This window comes from Pelophylax lessonae (genome assembly GCF_965119305.1).
Source record: "Pelophylax lessonae genome assembly, chromosome: 3".
In the NCBI taxonomy this organism is placed as follows: Eukaryota; Metazoa; Chordata; class Amphibia; order Anura; family Ranidae; genus Pelophylax; species Pelophylax lessonae.
This window is the reverse complement of record NC_138770.1, coordinates 336,424,659-336,447,986: the sequence shown is the minus strand read 5'-3', so window position 1 is coordinate 336,447,986 and position 23,328 is coordinate 336,424,659. Positions and strand designations below refer to the sequence as shown.

Below are 23,328 nucleotides of genomic sequence, written 5' to 3'. Positions count from 1 at the left end.
ACACTGAAGCCCACCTTGCCATACCTAGCTATATGCATAGAAACTGTTTACAGTTCTGACCATCTGATTGCGCCAATCTCTCCTCTCCTCCTGACTTATAACTTTTGACTTCCATACAAATTTTCAACTCAGCTATTAGAGCTCGAGCTGAATAACCATAACACAATATTATTACACTGTCCCCAAACAGACAGAGGATGTGCACCTTGCAAGACCTCTGTCTACCCCCATACCGCGGCCTTCTCAATGCATGTCTGAAGATTGCTGTTGAATATATCAAGTCCGATATCGGACAAATGAACTCCATCCGCTCTATATAACCCTTTAATGCTACCTTCCAATTCTAAATGGCGAAATGAAAAACCATAACCCAAAGACATGAACTTTTCCATTATCCTGTTAATTCTTTTACAAATCTTTTCCCCATAACGACCAAGACTTAAACATGACCATTGTAACCTGGGTATAATCTCGGAGAAAATTATCACTGACCCAGGGTATAGAGCTTTAATCGTTCGGACATAGTGCTTCATTTGGAACACCAAATCCAACGTTCTCTTATGACCTATATCATTCCCACCCAGGTGCACCAATAGTACATCCGGGTGAGAATACATATCCGCCATAGTTCCCAACTCAGCCAGGAGATCCGTCCACACCATTCCCCTAATACCATGCCAACAAACAGAATATAATTCTTTATCCAGACCAAGGGATTCCGTATAGCTTCTAGCAGCAGCTCTTCTGTGTGCCCAAAATATATATGAATGGCCGACTATCCACACTATCCGATGGAAACCTAGGTAAGTCAAAAAATATTGTTAGGTCTCACGTATAATTTAAAAACGTTTGATTTCCATCTACCAATTTGCTTAATTTTATCAGAATTTAAACCTAACCTTGCAGCCTCAGTGGCTGCTCCTATACGGAATGAATGCGAGGATATGACTAAATCATTCAACTTACAATATCTTACCACTTTCTTCAAAACTGCTTGGAATTGGAATCTTGTCAAAGGCGAACCATCCTGGTGAATAAATAGGAAACCCTCCTTTCTTGGTCTAAACCCTAAATAAGTATTTAACAAATTCACTGGGCACACTAACCTTTTTTCACACCGAGCCAACGTGATCCAACAGCCTTTTCCCATTTGGTCAGTTTTTGACCGCTGCAAGAATAATTTAATATTCTTTGAAGTAGCCAAAATATCATCCCATTTCAAACCGTCCCCACTCTTACCATTTTTAGGAACTAATTCCGATATTCTCAGAGCAGCAAAGAAACAAATTGAGAAAGCTGCCCTGAAAATATCAGCCTCAAACTGTGAATAGCAAACCTTATCTAAACTTTCACTTAACTCACACAAAATCTGAAGCGTAATAGGACGTCTTTTGTCCTGAACCAAATTAGCCCTTTTATAACCTTTCATAGCTTGTCTTATAGAGAAGAATTTTAATAAAGATGAGAACGAATGCAACTGCAGAAAAAAGGATACCCCTGATAACACCTTACTAATATGTGACCAAGAGTATCCCCTTTCCATCAAATTATTCAAAAACAATAAAGCTAGACTTTCAGATACTTCAAAAATTCCCATATTGTGAGAATTCAAAAAGGCCAACCATAATAACCACACCGCCCTGTAACCCGACCAAGTTGAAGGAGCCAAGGATTTTATAATGTTATCCACGATCACACTATTTCCCATAGTTGCGGGGGGCAAGAAGATCCTTTCGCGTCTGCTTCTGGAAAAGACTGGAAGAAACGGTTCATTTGAAATCTAGATAAAGCATCAGCTACTACATTACTTTTTCCTCTTACATACTGAGCTTTCACCCATATATTAAGGCACAAGCATTTATACACTAAATACCTCAGCAAACGAATCACAGGCTTAGATCTAGATGATAGGCAGTTTAGAGCATACAACACTCCTTTGTTGTCCGTAGAGCATAGTATCCTCTTATTCTTAAAATAAGTTCCCCATATTTCTATAGCTACAATTATTGGAAATAATTCAAGTAACACTATATTCTTTACTAAACCATTCTTAATCAAAGCTACTGGCCATCTGGCAGCACACCAATGAGTTCTCCATATTGTCCCAAAACCAACAGATCCAGCAGCGTCAGAATATAATTTAAAGTCTTGGTCGACAATAAATTCTTCCTGCCAGGCTGCTCTACCGTTAAATTCTACCAGAAATTTATACCATACTAACAGGTCTTCCTTTATTTCTGCTGTAACTCTGATGTGTGCATAAGGGTTTGCTAAGCCTGCGATTGCTAGGTACATCCTGCGGGAGAAAATACGCCCCATCGGAAGCACCCTCGTCGCAAATGCCAACAAACCCAATAACTGTTGCATCATTTTTACAGAAACCTTCTTAAGACGCATTACCTTCAGAATTGTACTACAGATATTTTCAATTATTTCTAGAGGTAATCTATATTCCATACTTACAGAATCTATCGTTATTCCCAAAAAATCAATACATGTAGTAGGGAATACAGTTTTATCATGTGCCAATGGGACGCCAAATTTCTCGCACACTTCAAAAAATTTTAATAATAACCTGGCACAATCCTGAGAGTTAGGTTTTCCTATGAAAAAGAAATCGTCTAGATAGTGTACTAAGTTACTAGACCTTGCTTCTTTTGCTACCACCCACTCCACAAATGACAAAAAATTCTCAAAATATGCGCAAGAAATTGAGCATCCCATTGGTAAACATTTGTCAAAAAAGTACATACCTTCGAATTGGAAACCCAATGAATTGAAGCTTTCGGGGTTTATGGGTAACAGTCTAAATGCTGATTTTATATCGGCCTTTGCCATCAACGCTGCCTGACCTACATTCTGTAGTTTGACAATAGCTTCTTCAAAAGAAGCATATGTAACCGAGCACAAATCATCCCTGAATTGGTTGTTCAGAGAAAATTTGCGTGGGTAAGATAGATGATGGATTAGTCTATATTTTCCCTGTTCCTTCTTAGGGACGATCCCCAGCGGAGACAAACGAAAATTTGAAAATGGAGGAAAAATAAATGGACCCGCTATTCTATCTTCCTGTAATTCTTTTATTAATTTACACGTAACAATATCAGATAGCTCCTTCACCGATTTTAAATTTTCTACCCAACTACAACCAAATCCATCAAAAATTGGTAGACTAAAACCAAATGCAAAACCTTGTCTAATTAGCTGTGCTGTCAACTGGTCTGGATATTAGCACAGCCATGGCTCCATGCTTTCCACTTTCACCGGCGTTCTGGCTTTTTCGAAAATTATCCTTACTTGATTGCTGAGCCAATTTTTTAAAGCATTTGCTTATAGGGTGAGGACAAGTGCAAAAAGCACATTCATGACGAAATTTGCATGAATTCGGCCATTTGCATTGTGTGTCATTAAATGCGAAACACACACCTTTTTTATATCCACTAGCCTGGCTACTCACTGCTACACTGTTCGATCGAGGTAGAGCAGGTCTCTGTGGGACAAATAGGTTCAACCAGAGACCCACATCCTTATTACCCCAACCCATATTAGAGTGAACCGCCATTTTTTGCCTATATGCCTCATCATAGAAAAACCATCCAAACCCACCAAAGTTTTGGTAAGCTTCCAATATTATGTCTATGTGTTGGAATAGACCTGAACTAAGTTCAGGAAACTTCTCACATAAAATACTGGAAAATGTAACAAAGGCTTGCAGCCAATTGTTAAATGATCTTGGAATTGGTTTCTTTTTATCCTCTTCGCTTTTCTCCTTTTCAGATTTAAAATAATATTCTTTTTGATTAGGGAGTAATGAAAACAATTCAATATACTCTCTCCACCATATCTTTTCTTTTGTACTCAATGCTACATGAAAACCAAGCGGAGACAGTATACAAGGCATAATTTCCATGCATGCTGCAGATGAGGAGTCTCTAACAGCCATATCGTTTTTTATAGCTGAACTTGTTGCTACTTCAATTGGCAGCTTTTCTATCCTTGTATTCGTTGCCCCACTTTCACCTAACCATACTGACGCAAAATCATCACTCCTCCTAGCTGTGGGGGCTGTAGATAAGTTATTTACAAGCTGCAACAAAGTTGGTGACAGGGAAGACAAAATATTTAGCTGCCCACACTCACCAGTACTTAACCTGTCTTGCTCTTCCAAAACCTCTGTGTCATTAATTGAAGCTGCTCTTTTCCGGCCAGGACCTGTGTTAGTACCTACAGCGTCCTGCCATTCATAACTCTGTTCTTCACTTCTTCTTTGAAGCTCAGGTGAATTGACCCTTGTCCCCGCCTCCCAGCAGGACATGAATGGCTTCTGCTCTGCCCTGCTTCTTCTCTCACTGCCTCTCTTCTTCTTGTCTTCTGCCGCCGCTCTTCTTTCTTCAGCCCTACTGGGCACTGATTTTTGGCTATACGGCTTCCTCATGCCTCTTCCTTTACGCTCCATCTTCCTGCCTCTTCCAGCACCGCCTTTATCTCCGCCTTGCTGTACCTTCCTCCATGTCATGTCCTCTTCCCTCACAGACTCCGCTCCGCTGTCTGCATTTTCAATGCTGTCTTCAGCCGCTTGAGGTGCCATACTGCTTCCACCGGCTTCTTCACATAACACTTCTTGCTGCGCAGGTAAGCTCAGGCACTGTCGAATCCAAGCTTCTCCACCTTCTGCCTCAGCCCTCTCAATAAGTTGTCTGAGGAGAGTCTTCATTTCTTGAGGTGAATTGCCGTCCGCTATACAGTATAGCTCTCTTGCCTGAGCTCTGCAGCTTGTGTCATCCCGCGAAGTCTGGCGCCAATTCCAGTCAGCACCTATTATTTATAGACCCCAAAGGGGCTTCCAGAAGCTTCTAGCAGCCTCCGAAGCCCCCTACCTATCAGGTATAAGCCCCCCATGAGACCACACCCTCACCTGCTAGGGGGAGCCTTGAAACCCTCAGGCTGCGGTGATCCCATGAGGAAAAGGGGGGCCTTGAAACCTATTTCCCCCTTTTCCCAACATTCCCCTGCACAATCTTGAGTGGCCAGCGGCCATTGCGGCCTGCCGGACCCGCTGATTTGCTCCTGCTGTGTCTGATCCTGAGAACCCCTGCACAAAATCATGTACCTATATGTGTTTTTGTGCAGCCGGGCCACACTTCCACAGTATATATGCGTTTTGTTTTTTTTTCTTTTTTAACCAAATTCTGTAGCAGAATACATTTTGGCTTATATTTATGAAGAAATTTGATTTTATTGGACATGTTTCAAAATAGAAAGTAGAAAATTTTGTTTTTTTTCTGTCTTTTTTCATTTATAACGCAAAAAAAAATAAAATAAACAGTGGTGATCAAATACCACCAAAAGAAAAGCTCTATTTGTGTGAAAAAAATAGAAAAAAAATTGTAATTGCATACAGTGCATGCCCGAGCGATTTCCAGTAACGCAATATTGAATAGCAAAAAGCGGTCTGGTCATAAAGGGGATAAAACCTCTCGGAGGTCAAGTGGTTAATTTATGCAGAGTGTGATTTTTTTTTTCAAAAAAAGAAGTCTCTTTTTTTTTATTATTATAGTGCTCTGTTTAGCCAGGGAGCAAAGTAAATGTATTTTTTCCATTCTTCCTGGGTGCCATCTGACAATGCAGCTAGCAAGGAGATAGATAGATAGATAGATAGATAGATAGATAGATAGATAGATAGATAGATAGATAGATAGATAGATAGATAGATAGATAGATAGATAGATAGATAGATAGATAGATAGATAGATAGATAGATAGATAGATAGATGCGTGTCACAATAATTTATTCACTTCAAAGGAATATTATTTATCCATCGATTTATGTATTTACGCATTTATATATTAGATCAGTAGTTTGAAGCACATAGCACTTTTTTTCAGCAGGAATAAGTCTATATACACCTATTAAGGAGACACCACAGATATAACTTTCAGAATCTCTGAACCACGTTCATCACAAACACCTGATATTTATTTGATGTTTATACACATTTTTCACATTCACCCTTTACCTTAAAGCGCACTACTACCCCCACTATATATTTGGTTTAACTGTTGAGTATCAGTACCAGTGGTACAGCATTAAGGTACCTATTTCACCCCTGACAGCGCAGGAACCACACACACCCCTTGCTATACCACATTTTACTGTCCCCTGAGGGACAGAACACTATAATAAAAAAAAAGAATAAAAAAAAAAAAAGAAATGAGACTTTAACCATTTCCCATCTGTTTGTTGTCTATAAACAGTGTCAGATTGAAGTGGGTATGTCAGGCTCATGACTGCAGCTACAGTCATGATCCACTGCTGTCATATTGGAGCCCAGTAAGGATGCGACCTGTGGCATCCAACCCTGGGCATACAGTGAGATAAACTGATGAAAATGTTATTCCTCCCACTGTGCGACATCAAAAACCAAATGCAATGAGGCCTTCATCACTTCCGGTTTTGGTCTTGTGTAAACAAGCTGTTTGTGGCTTGTGAAGCCATCTGATCAAACTGAGCTTGGTTTATTCTGATGCTTTGGAGGCCAGAGGAGAGATATGGGGTGGGATATTTCTTAATTAAGATGACTTTTCATGGTCCATGCTATCACAAGCTATGCTGTTTATCCCTTCTGATAGCAATAAAGTTGATTAAAAGAAAAAAAAAAAAAAAGAGTGTAAGGATAAAAATAAAATAAATAATTAAAAAATAAATAATTAAAAAAAATTGCCCCCATCCCTCCGCACTCACATGCAAGAGCACTAATTCTAGTGCCAGACTTCCTCTGTAACTCTACACTGGTAAACTGTAAAGGCTTTTAAAGCGTCACTAATAGAGATTTTTAGGTACCATAGTTTGGCGCCATTCCATGGTCGTATGCAATTTTAAAGCGTGAAATGTTGGATATCTGTTTACTTGGTGTAACATCATCATTTATGTTAAAGTGTGTTTTTTCCTAAAAAAAATTGTGTTTGATAAACAAACATTATGCAATATAAAAAAATTGCAATGAATAAATTTGTATTCTCCAGAATCCATGCTTATTTTATAGTGTTTGAGGGCTCCAAGTAATTTTCTAACAAAAAATGCTAATTTTTACATGTATGACAGAAATGTCAGAATTGTCTTGGACTGGAACTTGTTAATAATAATACTAGTTCTCCTTTAATAAACCCTGCACAAAAGCTAGGTGTCAGCAACCTTTTTCCACTTAAGGGCCGGATTCAATGCATGTGAAAGCGTTGAGCGCCGCATTTACCTGCTAGTAAATATAGATAACATTACACAGCCCCTGCACCTCTGGCCCCCTTTACATTACACAGCCCCCGCACCTCTGGCCCCTTTATAGTACACAGCCCCCTGCACCTCTGGACACCTCTGTTACATTACACAGCCCTCCCTGCATATTACACAGCCTCCCTACACACACCCCATGCATATTACTTAGCCCCCCCCCCCCCGCGCAGCTACTTAAGATACTACTTAAGCCACTTTGTTGTGTTTTCACAAATGTCCCTGTTTGCCAATGACAAATGTCCCAATGCCTGTGCTTTATTAATAAAATACCACTATATACCTGATTTCCAAGCCCCACTCTGTGCTCACATGACTGGGTGGGTCCCTCCTCCTCCGCTCCCTGCTGATGTCAGCAGGTCACCCTCAGCCCCTCCCGCTCTAGCTGCTAGATTGGGAGAGGGGAGAGCCAGCCGGTCATGTGAGCGCCGGACAGCGCTCAGAAATCAGGTCCATAGCGGCATTTTTATTATTAAAGCACAGGCACTGGGACGCAGGCTGTAGGTTGCTGACCCCTGACATAAGCACTGAATAATTGTTAAATTGGTCATCTGATTACATGATCATGCCTCATTTGACCTTCATGCACTTTAGGATTTCAAATTATATTTAAAACCCAAAGTAAACAGATTCAAGATTCAGTTCAAATGGGACATGTTGCGTTTGCCCCCCACAATGCAAGCTTCGGTTCGGGCATGGCGCAAGTCGGTATCCTCTGTCTAGGACCGTGACATCCTCCCTTTGCAGAAAATTCCGCTTGCGTTACTGGCCACACATATTCCTGATCTGCCGCTTCGCCCCTTTCACTCCAGAAATGTAACGTTAATAGAGCAATTTTATCAAGGGGCATCTCTACTCTCCCCTACGGACTTGATGGCTAAGTACACCCTTCCACAGTCACTTCTTTTTCACGTATTTCGTATCCATCACTTTCTAACATTGCACCCCCTGCAGACAATACTGGTGGATGGCAGGCTCTGGGATCTTTTAGAATCTCAGTGCAGGCCACCCCCCAGGCTATCTCAATACTACCATATACTACTGGATGATGAGAAGTTCTACAAGTCGACTCAGATGTTTAAATGGGACAGGGACCTTAGGACAAGTTTTACCATATCCCAATGGAAACTGGCAATGTCCTCTTCCACTGCTCACACTCATTGTGTCAATCATTGGGAGATGATGCTAAAAATAGTCAACAGGTGGTACTATACTCCCTACCGACTGGCGGGCTTCTCGTCATCCTATTCTCAACTTTGTTGGAGAGGTTGTGGCCAGGTGGGCATGTTTCTCCATACTCTCTGGTCATGCCCATCCCTTACCAGCTTTTGGAGTCAGTTATTTAAATATATGGCGACTCACACTGGCTGTCTGATTAAACCAACTCCAGCCCTTGCCGTACTGAACCTAGGTATTGAAACCATTCCGCATCATTATAGACCATGTACTCTTGGCGCTAGGTCAATTATCCTACGGAACTGGAGATCTATAGATTCTCCAAATTTGTCGGACGTGACATCCTTGTTACACGGGAATTATAAATTTGAGAAAGCAATATCGACTAACTCCCTCTCCATGTCCAGATTTACACAGTATTGGGAATTTTGGTCACCTACTTGAGCTGTTATGACTTATTGTCATTGAGAATGTCTGATTATATCCAATGTATATTTCATGTTGAATTCATCTGATGCATTGCCATGCCATTTGCCTTCCTTGTTCCTTGCGTTTTTTTATCTTTTGAAACTTAATAAAAATCATTTTGAAAAAAAAAAAAAAAAAGATTCAGTTCAAATCAGGTTTAGGAATTTTTTAGGTGTGTGTGTGATGCGATTTTTTTCGTACCATTTTAATGATTTGCATTTTTGCACAGACACTTTGTCCTGTGATTTTTTTGAACTATTAAAGATAATTATTTGCAGCCCAGTGAGTATTGGTTATATTCATACACAATATTTGTTGTGTTGGGTGGTTGAGTACAAATCAGGTTTTTAACCACTTTACGACCGCCCGCCACAGATTTACTGCGGCAGGCAGCCGGTGAACCGACGTAGCTCTACGTCGCTCGCTCTCAGGAGGCTAGGGGGCGAGCACGCGCCGCCGGCGGCACTCTCCCGCCTCCACTCGTCAGCCGAGGAGCCAGTACGTGTGTCAGGTGGCTCTGATTGCCGCCTGACACCGGCGATCTCTCCTCACTGACATAGAAGTATGGTCGGCTGATGTAAACACAGCCGTCAGTCCTTCTCCCTGCAATGATCACAGAGACTATGTGATCCTGCTATATAGGATCACATGTCTCTATGATCATCTCACAAGCCCAACCCCCCCACAGTTAGAATCACTCGCCTAAACTTACATTTAACCCCTTGATAACCAATAGTAATAACCCCTTCCCTGCCAATGGCATTATTACAGTAACAGTGCATATTTTTAGCACTGATTACTGTAGTAATGTCACTGGTACCCCCAAAAGTGTCAAAAATTTCAGTTAGGGGTCCGATCTGTCTGCCGCAATGTCACAGTACCGCAAAACAAATGCAGATCGCCGCCATTACTAGTAAAAAAAAAAACAATAAAAATGTCATAAATTGTTCCCGTAGTTAGTAGACACAATAACTTTTGTGCAAACCAATCAAAATATGCTTGTTGCGATTTTTTTTTTTTTTTTTACCAAAAATATGTAGCAGAAAACAAATTGGCCTAAAATGTTAAAAAAATTAGATTTTTTAATTTTTTTGGGGGGAATGTTATATAGCAGAAAGTAAAAAATATTGTTTTTTTTTTCTTTCAAAATTGTCGTTCTTTTTTTGTTTATAGCCTAAAAAATAAAAATTGCACAGGTGATTAAATACTACCAAAAGAAAGCTCTATTTGTGGGAAAAAAAAAGACGTCAATTTTATTTGGGTGCAACGTTGCACGACTGCGCAATTGTCCATTAAAGTAACACAGTGCTGAATCGCAAAATAGGGCCTGGTAATTAAGCAGGAAAATCTTCCGGTCTTAAAGTGGTTAATCTCAGTGTTTCCAGTAGGTACTTTACCGGCATACTCCCACCCTTTCTAAGCTACTTTTCTCACATATTCATATGATATTAGGGCTATATCTTAGAGTGCCTATTTTTAGCTTTTTCTCAAATCAGGTTTAACTTGCAAAGAGAAGAAATGTGTTGTTTGTTGCTCATGCACACAACAAATTATAAATTACCTGTGTGTTGAAAGTAAGCTATTCTTTCTACACAACATATATATTGTTTATTTCTAATTAAATAAAAAAAAGAAATCTTGGCATACAAATACTTTGTTGCATATTTTATAACTCTTGCCAGACAGTGACACAATGCACTGTAATTTATTTCACTCTGCAACAAGTTAGAAAAAATCTCCCTGTGCCACGATGAGTATGTCACACTGTTAGAAAAGCTGAAAATTGTTACCTAGCAGAACAGTTTCAAAATTCTATGTGATAATGTTAGAATCAGTGCAGTCATGGCCCTCCCTACCTTCATTGGGGATGACTTACTAAAGGAGTAGAGACTATATATTTGACAAAGTAAATGATCACTTTACAGAGTGTATGTTCACCTCGTAAAGTGTATGTTCAAGTGAATAATGAATAATAAAAAAAAGATCACTTTAAATTTCCAATCATTTGTAAAATGAACAACAACTACTCTAAATCCCATTTTAATATTTAAAAACCATGGGCATCAGTTTCCCAAAAAATACCACCTCTTCCAAAACTACCAGCTAGTCATAAAATAGCATTAAAAAAAAAAAGGGGGGAGCACTCCATTTTCCTTGTATTATGCTATGCAAACCTAATTTTAGGAGTTGTTGGCCAGGTCCTAATGTAAGCTACAGATAGAATATAAGTATAACGTTGGAATAGTGTTAATAATAAGCCAAACACATATGAAATGACAGACAATTAAATATGCAAGACTGATTGTATACAAATATAGCATATACATTTTAGGCACTCAAATAAAGGATTTCAATATTTTATTAAAAACTGAGGTATATAAGGAAAATGTAATTATCAGACTAGAAAGCTCCAGGGGTGAAAATCATGGCCTTGGGAGCCCAGCAACCACAACAATATATCTCTCAAAAAAGATTATCAGGAAGAAAACACAAGGGTATAATGCAACGAAGAAAAAAAGAGCACTGAAGCAAAAGAAGAAAGGGAAATAAACCCAGATTGATGTTATATGCTTTAAATGTCCAGAATATGGGTATTTAATAAGTGCTCTATAGGATGTATTAAAAGATTTGGATAGATGGAGAGCGATTCAGCTTAGACATTTCCTGGGGACTCTACCAAAGCCCAACGAGGTGACATTACAATATACAAAATTTGAAGAGACTTGCGTACAAAAAGGGATACTATCACATTCCATTTCCAAACTGTACTCGATGTTGGGGGACAACGGAGATAGCCGCCAATTACTATATATGAATGAATGGGAGAAGGAATTAAATAAGACTTTCTCAGACGTAGAGAAAAAGCGGATGTTCCAGTTGGCCCATTCAACATCTATTAGTACAAAAATACAAGAGATGAATTACAAATTACGGTCAAGATGGTACCAAACCCCAGTTAAAATGCATAAAATAGTACCAATAAACACAGATAGATGTTGGAGATGTGGAGAGGGAAGGGGAACATTGTTACACATATTTTGGCTATGTCCCAAAATGGAAAAATTTTGGAAACAGATTTATGAAATTACACAAACCCTGACAGAATATCAGCTGACAATGGACCCAGCCCTCTTCCTCCTTCACAAAACTAGCATTCCATCTAAACAATACAAAAATTCAATAATACCTTATTTACTTAACGCAGCGAAAATGTGCATTCCCTTAAAGTGGAAAAAAGAGGAACCACCAGACGTAAATATGTGGATTAATAAGGTGGAAGAGATTAACAAACTAGAAAATCTGGTACTGAACGCCAACCATAAAATAGAAAAATATAAAGCAATATGGAATGGATGGAATGAGTATATAGTCTCGAGAGAGCAGAATCCAGTATGAAGGCTTAGGAGTTAAGGGGAACCCCATATTTAGGGAGAACTCCCTCTTTGTTTGTTCCTTTCGCTCTTCTTCCCCCCCCCCCATGGGTCCTTCTATCCCCCCCTTCCCCCCCTTTTTTTTTTTTTTTTTTTTTTTTGTTTGTTTGTTTTTCTAGTTTAGTGTTTAGTGTCTTGTCTAGTTGTTGCCTCATGGTTTCTCAGAGTAGTAAAAGAGAGGTCCGATGGTTAAAAGTATACAAATGGACCAGCTAATTGGGGGAATACGTAAGATGAGATTATTTCTCAGTGATATTGTTTTGCCTTTCTTTTTTTTTGTACCCTCCCCATAGCGGGAAAGTTATTGAAGCTATAAACCTTAACCTCTGTTATAATGTAAATAATACATGAAAACATGAATGTATAAGAAATGTATGTGAAAAAATCAGAAATAAATAAAATTTAGTAAAAAAAAAAAAGATTTATCTAAGTAAATTAGCTTATAAAACAGTGTGTTCTTATCCAGAATCTCTAGACTTTTTAGAATAGGTCCACCTAATATAGTAACAAGGTTTGACAACAGCCTCTGAAGCATAGTAGGGAAGCGTGTGATGACTGATAGGATAATAGAAGATTGAGTTTCCCTAAGCATCAATTTCTCCCCAAAACTTGTTCCTAAGGTTTCATGTGCAATATTCATATGGTATTCAACAAAAGACTGGCATGTTTTATTTTTTAAATAAATAATATTTCTGTTGCCCCATCTAAATTCAAGATCATGACTAAAAATGTTGGGTTGGATCTGATTGCTGTAGGGCTTTGCGGACAGTATTCTTACAGGGGATTTAAACATTAGGACATAAAGGTGTTGATTTTCTAAAAACAAATAGGCTGTTCACTTTTCAAAAAAATTTTCACATTGAAAAGGAATTTTCCTTTAGTTTACTAAATTTAAAAATACTGGGCATCTTCACCCCCTTCCTGCCCAGACCAATTTTCAGCTCCTACGAATAATGGATCCCAGGCATTTCTGTCAGACCAATGGAGCATTTTCTGGTCTTGCTATGAGTCCTGCTTTTCTGAAGGAGTCCACTACTGCTTGCATTCATAACAGACGTGTCTCCCAATCTAGAATATTGCTGACTATGTCATCCTTTTAAGCTGTAGCATATTGGTAATGAGTCTCTAAAGTCCTATAAATAATTTGTTAGATTGGGGTAGGACCCCTTATAAGCCAAAAGATAGCCTGGTATGCTGGGACCACCCCCTGGGATGAAGAATGGGTGTTTTTTTTTTTTCTTTCAGTTTCTGTCTCTGTCAGTTTCAGGAAGAGATACTGGTCAGTAGCCCATTAGATCTTGAATGGCTGTATATCCATTGGATCTTGAGTGGCTGTATATCTCACAGTTTCTAACCTGTCAATAATTTCGCAAACCTGCGGCATCAAGTAAGCATCAAATTTGGAAACGCTTATAATATTTCCAAATTGCAAAATCTTACTCTTCCATCTAGTTTATAACAAATATTATCAGATTTGACCAGTCACTGTGGGATTCCTCTGTCACTCCCAATTCTAGCATTTTCTTATTTCTTCTGTGATCACTTCTCGCCTATGTTTGGGTATTCTATTCAGCTTTACATTTACCCAGTCACTCGGTACAGTAACTATTTAATTTTGAATAACTGTGGTAAGACCAAGTGTCTTAACAAAGAAATCCCTATTTTTTATCACAAGCACTTTATCTCAAGCCTCTTTTCTTTGAGCCACTGATAACATTTCAGCTACTGTTACTTTAGGTGTTTTAGATATATGTTAGATATATCTTTTTGAGATGACTGTGCAGCCACCAGAGTTTCCCTGTCCCTCCATGGCTTTATAAGATTAACACAATGGATTTGTTATAGTTGATTTTTCTCCAACTGATGGATTTTATAGTTTACTTCCCCTATTCCCTAATGATTCTAAATTAACCCTGCCTTTTTACCAGGAATTTGCTTTCAACTCTGGTGACTAAAACTAGTTCCTTATCTCCTGAGTTAATGTTATGCACTTTGGCACTACAGTTTTTTTTTATCCCTTTCTCAAATTCCTGCTTCATTTGGTTTTGTACAAGCCTGAAATCAGCTGAAATACTGTCTTGTATTAACGAGATATACTCAATGATGCTTCCGTAGGGTGTGGTCTCATCCCCCACGTTTTTTTGTTACATCTAGCAATCCCTGGGATGCCTAACATAATGTAACTCAAAAGGTAAGTAACCCGAAGATGACTGAGGAACATTTTGAAATGCAAACATGATGCAATGCAATAAAAGAAAACCTCAACTCTTCCAATTTTGTCTACCACTTTTTGTTAACACGCTTTTAAGGGTCTTATTACATTTTTCCTAGCAGACCATTGGTTTGGAGATGCTAGACTAAGGTTCAGTGGTGTGAGATTTTGAACAGTCTACAGAGCTCCAAAGTGACTGTAGAAATAAGTGATTTGCCTCTTCATTAGTTACACCTGTAGGGAGCAATATACTACAGACTGTTTTCCCTAATTTACTCATGCCATTACTCATGCCATCAGGTTCCAGATCAATGTAAGCTTTTTGGCCTTCACCAGTTAGAAAAGGTACAACCAACCAGCACCCTCTGTGGTTACTGCCTTTCTTCTCCTATAGCAATTCTTTCAGAGGGGAAGAGATAGTCTTTAATGTCATCTGCTGTTATTTTGACATATGGTTTAGCAGGTATTATGGCCTTGGAGTTCTTTATATTCTTTACATTTACATGCCAGGTACTTTAATGAAAATATTTTAATGATGCATTAGAGTAGCAGATAAGTAACAGTATTTTAGTAATCTAAATAAAAAAATGTTACAACAAAGACTCTCTTCTCTGTCTATAGCATACTTTTTTGAAGCTGGTCTATTTATGGGTGTTCTTTGGTTGTAAATCAATTCAGAACAGAAGAACTCATTTATATACATGCCATCTTTCAGGAAGAAGAATTAAGGAAGAGTGGAGAGGCAAAATATACACACTTGAGTGATGAACTCCATGTATTAATTGAAGTGTTTGCTCCGCCGGGAGAAGCTTATTCACGTATGAGTCATGCTTTGGAAGAGATTAAAAAATTCCTTGTTCCGGTAAGTGTTAGCTATTTGTCAGGTTCATAATTCATAGCATTTATACCATCATCATATTTTATCTATGAAGGGCTGTACGATAAATTGTGTTATGTTTTTGTTGAATACAAGAATTTACCAGCAGCACAACAAGGCATTACATGTACAACTTGTCAATCTTTTTAAAACATTATTTTATTTTTTTCACTGCTAATATACATTACCAAACTCATGTGACTATAATCAAAGTATCCCCTTACATATCCTACTACAGTTCAAAATTTGATAAGATGTATTCTATTATAAGAACTGACACTTGTGTTAAAAGAGCCTTAGACTCTCCTATAGCAATTTCACTTGTAGTAAATTCTAAGTAGGGTCAATTTACATCTTCAAAACTAAAATAATGGATCCTTAACATATCTAGTTATCTAATAGAGCTAATTTAGATGTACAGTCCACATGTATTTTGTCAGGATTATTGGGGAGATTAAATAAAAGAAAAATGGAATTATAAAGGCCATGTATATTCAGTCCTATACAGAGAAATTCTGAACAGCATAGCATCCATCTTGTATAGGGGTGATTAAAAGTTCATGTTCTTTTGCAAGATGCCTTTACAGAGAGTCTTGAAAAGTCAACAGAAGATTTTCTTTATATTTTTTTAAATCGTAAATAATGGAACTTTCTGACATTTCACCTGATAAAAGCCTAGCCAGGATGGCACCAGGTTTTAAGGGGGGATGATGTCTTCTTGATTGTCTGTATATAACAATGAACAATAAGTTCAGTATATTTCTTTTTAATGGTTCATTTAAAAATATATTTTAGAAAACATCATCATGTGTAAGATGTATATTAACAATAATATATTGTTTTATTATTGATATAGTAAGTGTGAACTTGGAATTTATATAATGTTGGATATATATATATATATATATATATATATATATATATATATATATATATATATACTAGAATATTTCTTTTTAGTGTAAGGACTTATGTGTCTTGAAACTAATTACCTCATTTTAAGGCATGTGGAGGGAGTCTTTATATAAGAATTGTTTCAGCCTGGGCTAAGCCATATAAATCCTACAAGCCAGACGTAAAGTCTGACAGCATATGACAGAATTCAAGTGATTTAATTACTTTTGCTCAGCCAGGTCATAAGGTTATCAGTATAATAATACTGCTATTATATGCAATTGTATGCTATATATTAAATCTAAGTAATACAATACTGCCCCCTTTGATGACTGCTACTAAATGTAGTCTCTGGGTAAAATCAGTCATTTCCAAATAACTATATATATTGTATTAATAATATATCCTTATTAAATGGCGTTACCAGGTTCAATCCTTACCTAGATACATGATGGAGATATTAGATGGACATGTATGTACTGTGAGAGTATGGACAGATTTGTATGTTGTTTTTATGATTATTCTTAAATGAAGAACTTATCATATAATTTTAATATCCAATATACTGGATGACCAGTAGAGGTGTCGCCCAATGACCTCACCAGTTAATGGTTAAGTAATCTCAACCAATGGGGATAAAGTTCCTCCTTCTGGGTTCAGCTTATGGTAAATTTTACTGTCCTTTTGTTCAATACAATATAAAAAGGGAAACCCAGATGTAATAGGACACACATACATTACGACAACACTCATTACACTTCCAACACACACGCTACTTACATCCATACATATACTCATCTATACATACTCCATCTTGCTCCATCATTTATCTGAAACTTTGAAGGACGCCAAACGAAACTCCTCCCTAACTGGCCACCATTTTGTGAAGACAGCCATCTTAAGGACTCTGGTAACGACAATTTTAAGCTAGCAGCCATCTTAAATGTGGTAAATATATCTTGCTGTTTATTTGATTATTATTTACTATTGTTTATTTCCTTCCTTATATGTTTTATATTTCATATTTAAGGGTAATGAGATTACAGTCCCAGCCGTATGAACCATATTCGATTTTTCTCTAAAAACTGATTTGGTTTTTATACGTTTTTATTAATATCAATTTCAGCGCAATATTAGCGATTTAGTCTACCGTTTTGCATAGCCTATTCTCACTCCAACTGCAGCGGAGTGACTGTCCACCCAGGCGAGCGCCGTGATTTTACATCACTTTGCCTGGGAGCGCCAGCCTGCCGCAGTACATCTGCAGGGGCTGGGGCTAAAGTGGTTAATTGATGCTTCAAGTAGAAATAAGACTTTGATTCAAAATTACATACCAGCATATGATTATCATTGATGCTGTATTGCTCTGTGCTTTTTTAGTGTTTTTAAGATATATTTTTTAAGAAAATCTTTTTCACAGCCTTGCACATCTTATAGCACACAGGTTCCTGTGCCGACTCTGTTATTCAAAGCTGTGTGGCTGGAATGACTCCTAAAAAAAAGACACAGACAGACAGATCATGCAGACACACTGGGGTTGATTTACTAAAGGCAAATAGATGGTTTACATTGCAGGGGAAGTTGCACTTTGCTTATTGAATGAGTTGTAGCTCTACTACAAATAAATCATATATAATACATTAAAAAAAAATAAAAATAAAAATAAAAAAACATATATGCACATATTTTTGCAAATTAAAAAATGTGCATTTGTTTTTTTTAAACAGCAGCCCAGAAAGTGTTGCATCAATGATCTGCAGATCACAGGGGCAGCTTCAGGCTCCTGCACACTCTCTCTCTAGCTTTTCTTCTGTATGAGCTGTCAGCTTGTAAGGATGCTGATCAGCATGCTCATGGCCTATGCAAAATACAATGTACAGGTCCATCTGCTGCAGTGGTAGTTTCTTCATACACAGATTAATGCGAATGAATGACACAGCTAAGCAGGCACCTTTTCAAAATGTGACAGCAGGTGCAGGGTGAGGATTCTCTAAATATGACTGTACCAAGATACATGCTCAGAAAGGTGAACTTATTCTTTAGGCAAAAACATTTTTTTTTTTTTTTTTTTTTTTTATTGTACATGGTTGAGAAAACCTTGCAACATGAAATTTCAGCACCTTTGTTAAGACCTGGGGAAATTACCCTTGCAAAGTCAAAATTCCTTTCAAAGTGAACAGCTTATTTGTCTTTATTAAATCAACCCCCCCTATGTGTTGGATGATCAGTCCATAGTTCTCAGTAATAAAATAGAGGGAAAAAACTCACAACAAAAAAATGGCTGTACATAATGTTTTTACCAGTGGCAAGCTATCAGTTATTATATTTCAACATTTGCCTTACATACACTTAAAAGGGGGTTTATCATAAAAAATTAGATATAGTCAACAAAACTATCAGTTTGATTTGTACAACTAGGTGAGGCATATCATTGTTAAAAAGAGGTATCTGATAATTGTCAAGAATGTTTGGATACATTTGCACAATAAGAAGGTAACCCCTCTAACCCTTTCGCTGCCAGCTGGTCAGGTCCATACGCCATATGGACTAGACTTTCCTCCTTCTGCTTTTTGTTCTACCGGTCATGTGCTTTCACAAAATGTATTGGTTTGGGGGTCTTTTACAAACTCTGAAAGCTGTGAGGAAAAAATAAAAAAGCAATGGAAAAATTGCAAAAATGGTCTGTCTAGCTGAGTTTAACCACTTTAATACTGGACATTTTCAACTGCTTCCTGCTAATTTTCAACTTTCAGCGCTGTTTCATTTTGAATGACAATTGCGCAGTCATGCAACATTTTACCCAAATTAAAATTTTAAAACTTTTTTGAGACAGATACAGCTTTCTTTTGGTAGTATTTAATCCCAAATGCTGTTTTATTTTTTGCTAAACAAATAAAAAAGATTAACCATTTTGAAAAAAAAGTTTTTCATAGTTTCTGTTATAACATTTTGCAAATACGTATTTTTTTTTCTTCACTAATGTGCACTAATGAGGCTGCAGTGATGGGCACCAATAGGCTCCACTGATGGGCACTTATAGGCTGTCCTGATGGGTACTGATAGGCTGTCCTGATGGGCACTGATGAGGCTGCACTTGTGGGCACTAACAAGGTTGCATAGAAGAGCACTGGTGAGGCTGCATTGATGGGCACTGATGAGTCTGTACCAATGAGGCTTAAAAGATGAGGTGGCACTGATAGGTGGCCCTTATAGGCACTGATAGGCGGCACTGATGGACACTGATAGGCGATACTGATGAGCACTGATGGGCACTAATAGGCAACACTGAAGGGCACTAATAAGCAGCACTGATAAGCACCAATTGGCATTGATTGGGCTGCACTGGAAATTAAAACACTAATGATCAGTGCCCTGGTTATCAGTTTACACAGGTGACATGCTTGCTGGTTATCAGCACTCCTTTCCTCACACAGACACAGTGCATGAGGAAAGGACTGAGGATAACTGGCAAGTCTGTTTACATTTGATCAGCTGTGATTGGAAACAGCTGATCACATGGTAAAGGGCCTCTGTGATTGCCCCCTTACCCCAATCTGTGTCCAAAGGACACAGCAGTCACAGAGTGCACTGATGCTTCTATAGTACAGTGCTATAGTACAGTGATGTAGCCCTATGTTGGCTATATCATGGTACTAAAGTGGTTAAATGTGGAGTGGAGGACCTGGCAGCGAAAGGGTTATTATATCATGAATAAATAATAATGTTGCAAATAACATATTTACTGGCAACATCAATTGCACCATATTTAATTTGTGATTCTTAACTGATTCTTTTTCCAAATTATGATGCCAATAGTCACTAACAAAAGAAACACCATGTAGAATAGTATTATTTTATTTTATATCTTAGAGTTGTGAATATAAAAGTAAACAGATTGTCTGTTTGTCTTATTTGAAACAAACTTTTCTCAGCTATTGTTGTTCAATTCCTCTTTAGCATTCTGAAGAAATGTCTTTGTAACATGAATATAAGTGGAGAACATTACTCACTACTTCAGTGGCAAGGCTCCAAAAATGGCTCTCTGAAAAATAATCTTCCTTGCCCTTCAGTGTTTTATTCAGGGCAGGAGGATCACCCTTGTTCTGACATTTTAGCGTGAGTAATTGGTGCTTGTAGAATTTATTGTTTCTCCCCTCCATTATTTTGGTCAAGTGCAAGCAAGGGGAAACAACATGTACATTCAATAGCCGTGTTGCATGATTTAAAAGTATTTCACATATTAACTCTTGGGACCGGGCATGAGCAGCAGTCAAATTTTTCCGGATGCCTGGAGAGGGAACAAACGATAGCAGTCTATAGGAAAACAAGAAAAAAAAAAAAATGCTAACCTCAGTAGCATTTCTTCTGTAATGTGCTACAAGCATCAATAAACCAATCAAATGTTAACTGTAAGGTAGAAAGCTGGATAACAAAAACAAGTGTCTTATACATTGCTCTGTATTTCTGGTTTCTGTATTTATGCTTATTAACTGGGATTCAGCAGATGCCCATGGATAATGGATTAGAAAATCTTCTTGAGGTCAATTCGCAGGGGGGGGGGGGGTCAGATTCTTCCCAAATGTAGCAATAACTCTTGCTTAAGTCTATAGGGGATAAATATTAAATTCTTGCCATTTTCAAATGTTACATAGTTACATAGTCTGGTTGAAAAAAGACATCTGAACAAAGTCCATCTATTTTACCAATGAAAGGGAAAAATAATTATACAATCTTATATACACAATCCTTTGCCCACAGTTGATCCAGAGGAAGGCAAAAAACCCTAGAAAAATATAATCCAATTTGCTCCAACGGGGGAAAAATTCACTCCTGATCCCCCAAGAGGTAATCAGATATTCTTTAGAATAGGCAAACTATTGCTAAAAAAGGCATGGGAGCTGGATACTAGCATAGGTAAAATGTAACCACTTGCCGACTGCCTAACGATTTATGTCGGCAGTCAGCCCCTCACAGGCAAAGCGACGTACGTCTATGTCGCTAGCCTGTGAGGCTCTAAGGAGCGAGCGCGCACCACCAGAGGCGCGCTCCCGCTCGCTCATGGACCCCCCTGCGCGTGTGCCCGGCAGACCCGATGTCCGCGGGGCACTCGCGATTGTCAGTTACAGCGAGAGAAAGGCAGACGGCTAATGTAAACACAGCCGCCTGTCATTCTCCCCTGTGTAAGAATTGAGATCATACGGTTCTGCTATGTAGGACCGTTGATCTCTGTTCTTACACCTCAAGCCACATCCAATCACAGTTAGAAGCACGCCCCTAGGGACTCACTTAACCCCTCCCTCTCAAAAAAAGTTAACCCCTTCACTGCCAGTGTCATTTTTACAGTAACAGTGCATATGTATAGCACTGATTACTGTAGTAATGTCACTGGTAACCCCAAAAGTGTCAATAATGTCAGTCAAGGGTTCAAACTGTCCGCCGCAATGTCGCAGTCCCGCAAAAAAAACGCAGATAGCTGCCATTACTCGTTAAAAAAAACAACAAAAATGACAAAAATCTTTCTTTTAGTTAGTAAACGCAATAATTTTTGCGCAAACCAATCAAAATACGCTTTTTGCAATTTTTTTTTACCAAACATATGTAGCATAAAACAAATTGGCCTAAAATGTTAAAAAAATTTAATTTTTACATTTTTTTTTGGTAATTTCATATAAACAAAATGTGGAAAATATTGTTATTTTTGCAAAATGTATGCTCTTTTTTTGTTTATAGCGCATGATCAAAAAATCGCACAGGTGATCAAATACCACCGAAAAAAAGCTCTGTTTGTGGGAAAAAAAGGATGTCAAATTCGTTTAGGTACAGTGTCGCACGACCTCGCAATTGTCCGTTAAAGTCTTGCAGTGCCAAATCGCAAAATAGACCCTGGTCAGGAAGGGGGTAAAATCTTCCGGGGCTTAAGTGGTTAACAAAGCAAATATTTTTAAAAATACCATACAGCAGGAGATGTCCTTTTAATGCAGCTTTGAGATTGACATAGGGAAATAACCCATCTTCATAATTTAATTCTTGTGAGATGCCCATAAATAAAGTATAGGGCTGAGCAAATTTGTACAGTTACTATTTGTGGGGGTTGGTTGAATGCTGCTTGAAGTCCAGTTAGCCCAAACTTAGCACTAAACTCCACTGAAGTCTTTGGCGGTGAATCTTGATACTAAATTCTGGTCATTTTCAAGGCTAATTGGGAAGCTTTTATCAAAAAAAGAGAATAGGGTGCTGGAGAAAGCCATAGAGGACCTTTAATAAAGCATAATAGATTCTTCTAAATAATGTACAGTAGGGAGAGGATCATTTTAATTGTGACTTCAAAGGCAACATGGAAAAAACACCAAAACTGTAATTTACATGCTAGGAAGCTGTATGTGTTGTTATAGAACAGCATGGTCTTCATGGTCAGAGTCACAATATTCTGGCATCACATACTTTGAATGTGTGAGCCCAAGGTTCACACTAATGCGGTGCAGGAAATGCAGGGATTGTTGTGCCCTTGCACTGTGTCCTGCAATCTGTTGTGGGTGTCAATGGAGAGTTAACAAGACCCCAAAAAGAGGTCCCAAATGCAGTGCGCTTGCCTGAACCGGACCACATGGGTATAAAGTTGAGTTGGCTCACTTTTTGCAGCTATAACAGTTTCAACTCTTCTGGGAAAGGCTGTCCACAAGGTTTAGGAGTGTGTCTATGGGAATGTTTGATCATTCTTCCTGAAGCGCATTTGTGAGGTCAGGCACTGATGTTGGAGAGAAGGCCTGGCTCACAGTCTCCGCTTTAATTCAGCTCAAATGTGTTCTATCTGACTAATGACTGTGGGATTCCTCTGTTACTCCTAATTCCAGCATTTTTTTATTTCTTCCCTGATTACTTCTCACCTAAGTGTTTTGGTGTTCTTTACAGTTTTACATTTACCCAGGTACTCGGTAAAGTATGTATGTCATTCTAAATAATTGTGGAAAGACCAAGTGTCCCACCA

General features: G+C 38.2%; 1 protein-coding gene across 3 annotated transcripts in view; it reads left to right on the top strand.

The window, feature by feature from the left end:
* The window catches only part of KHDRBS2 (KH RNA binding domain containing, signal transduction associated 2), a 362,102-nt gene that overhangs the window by 220,321 nt on the left and 118,453 nt on the right, over window positions 1–23,328 (top strand). For all 3 annotated transcript variants that reach the window (XR_014225082.1, XR_014225083.1, XM_082252045.1), the window contains one exon: window positions 15,288–15,434. Coding sequence is in view for 1 of the 3 variants with exons in the window: in XM_082252045.1 (XP_082108171.1) it covers window positions 15,288–15,434 (147 nt within the window). In the remaining 2 variants the exon portion in view is untranslated. The remainder of the gene's footprint in view (window positions 1–15,287; window positions 15,435–23,328) is intronic.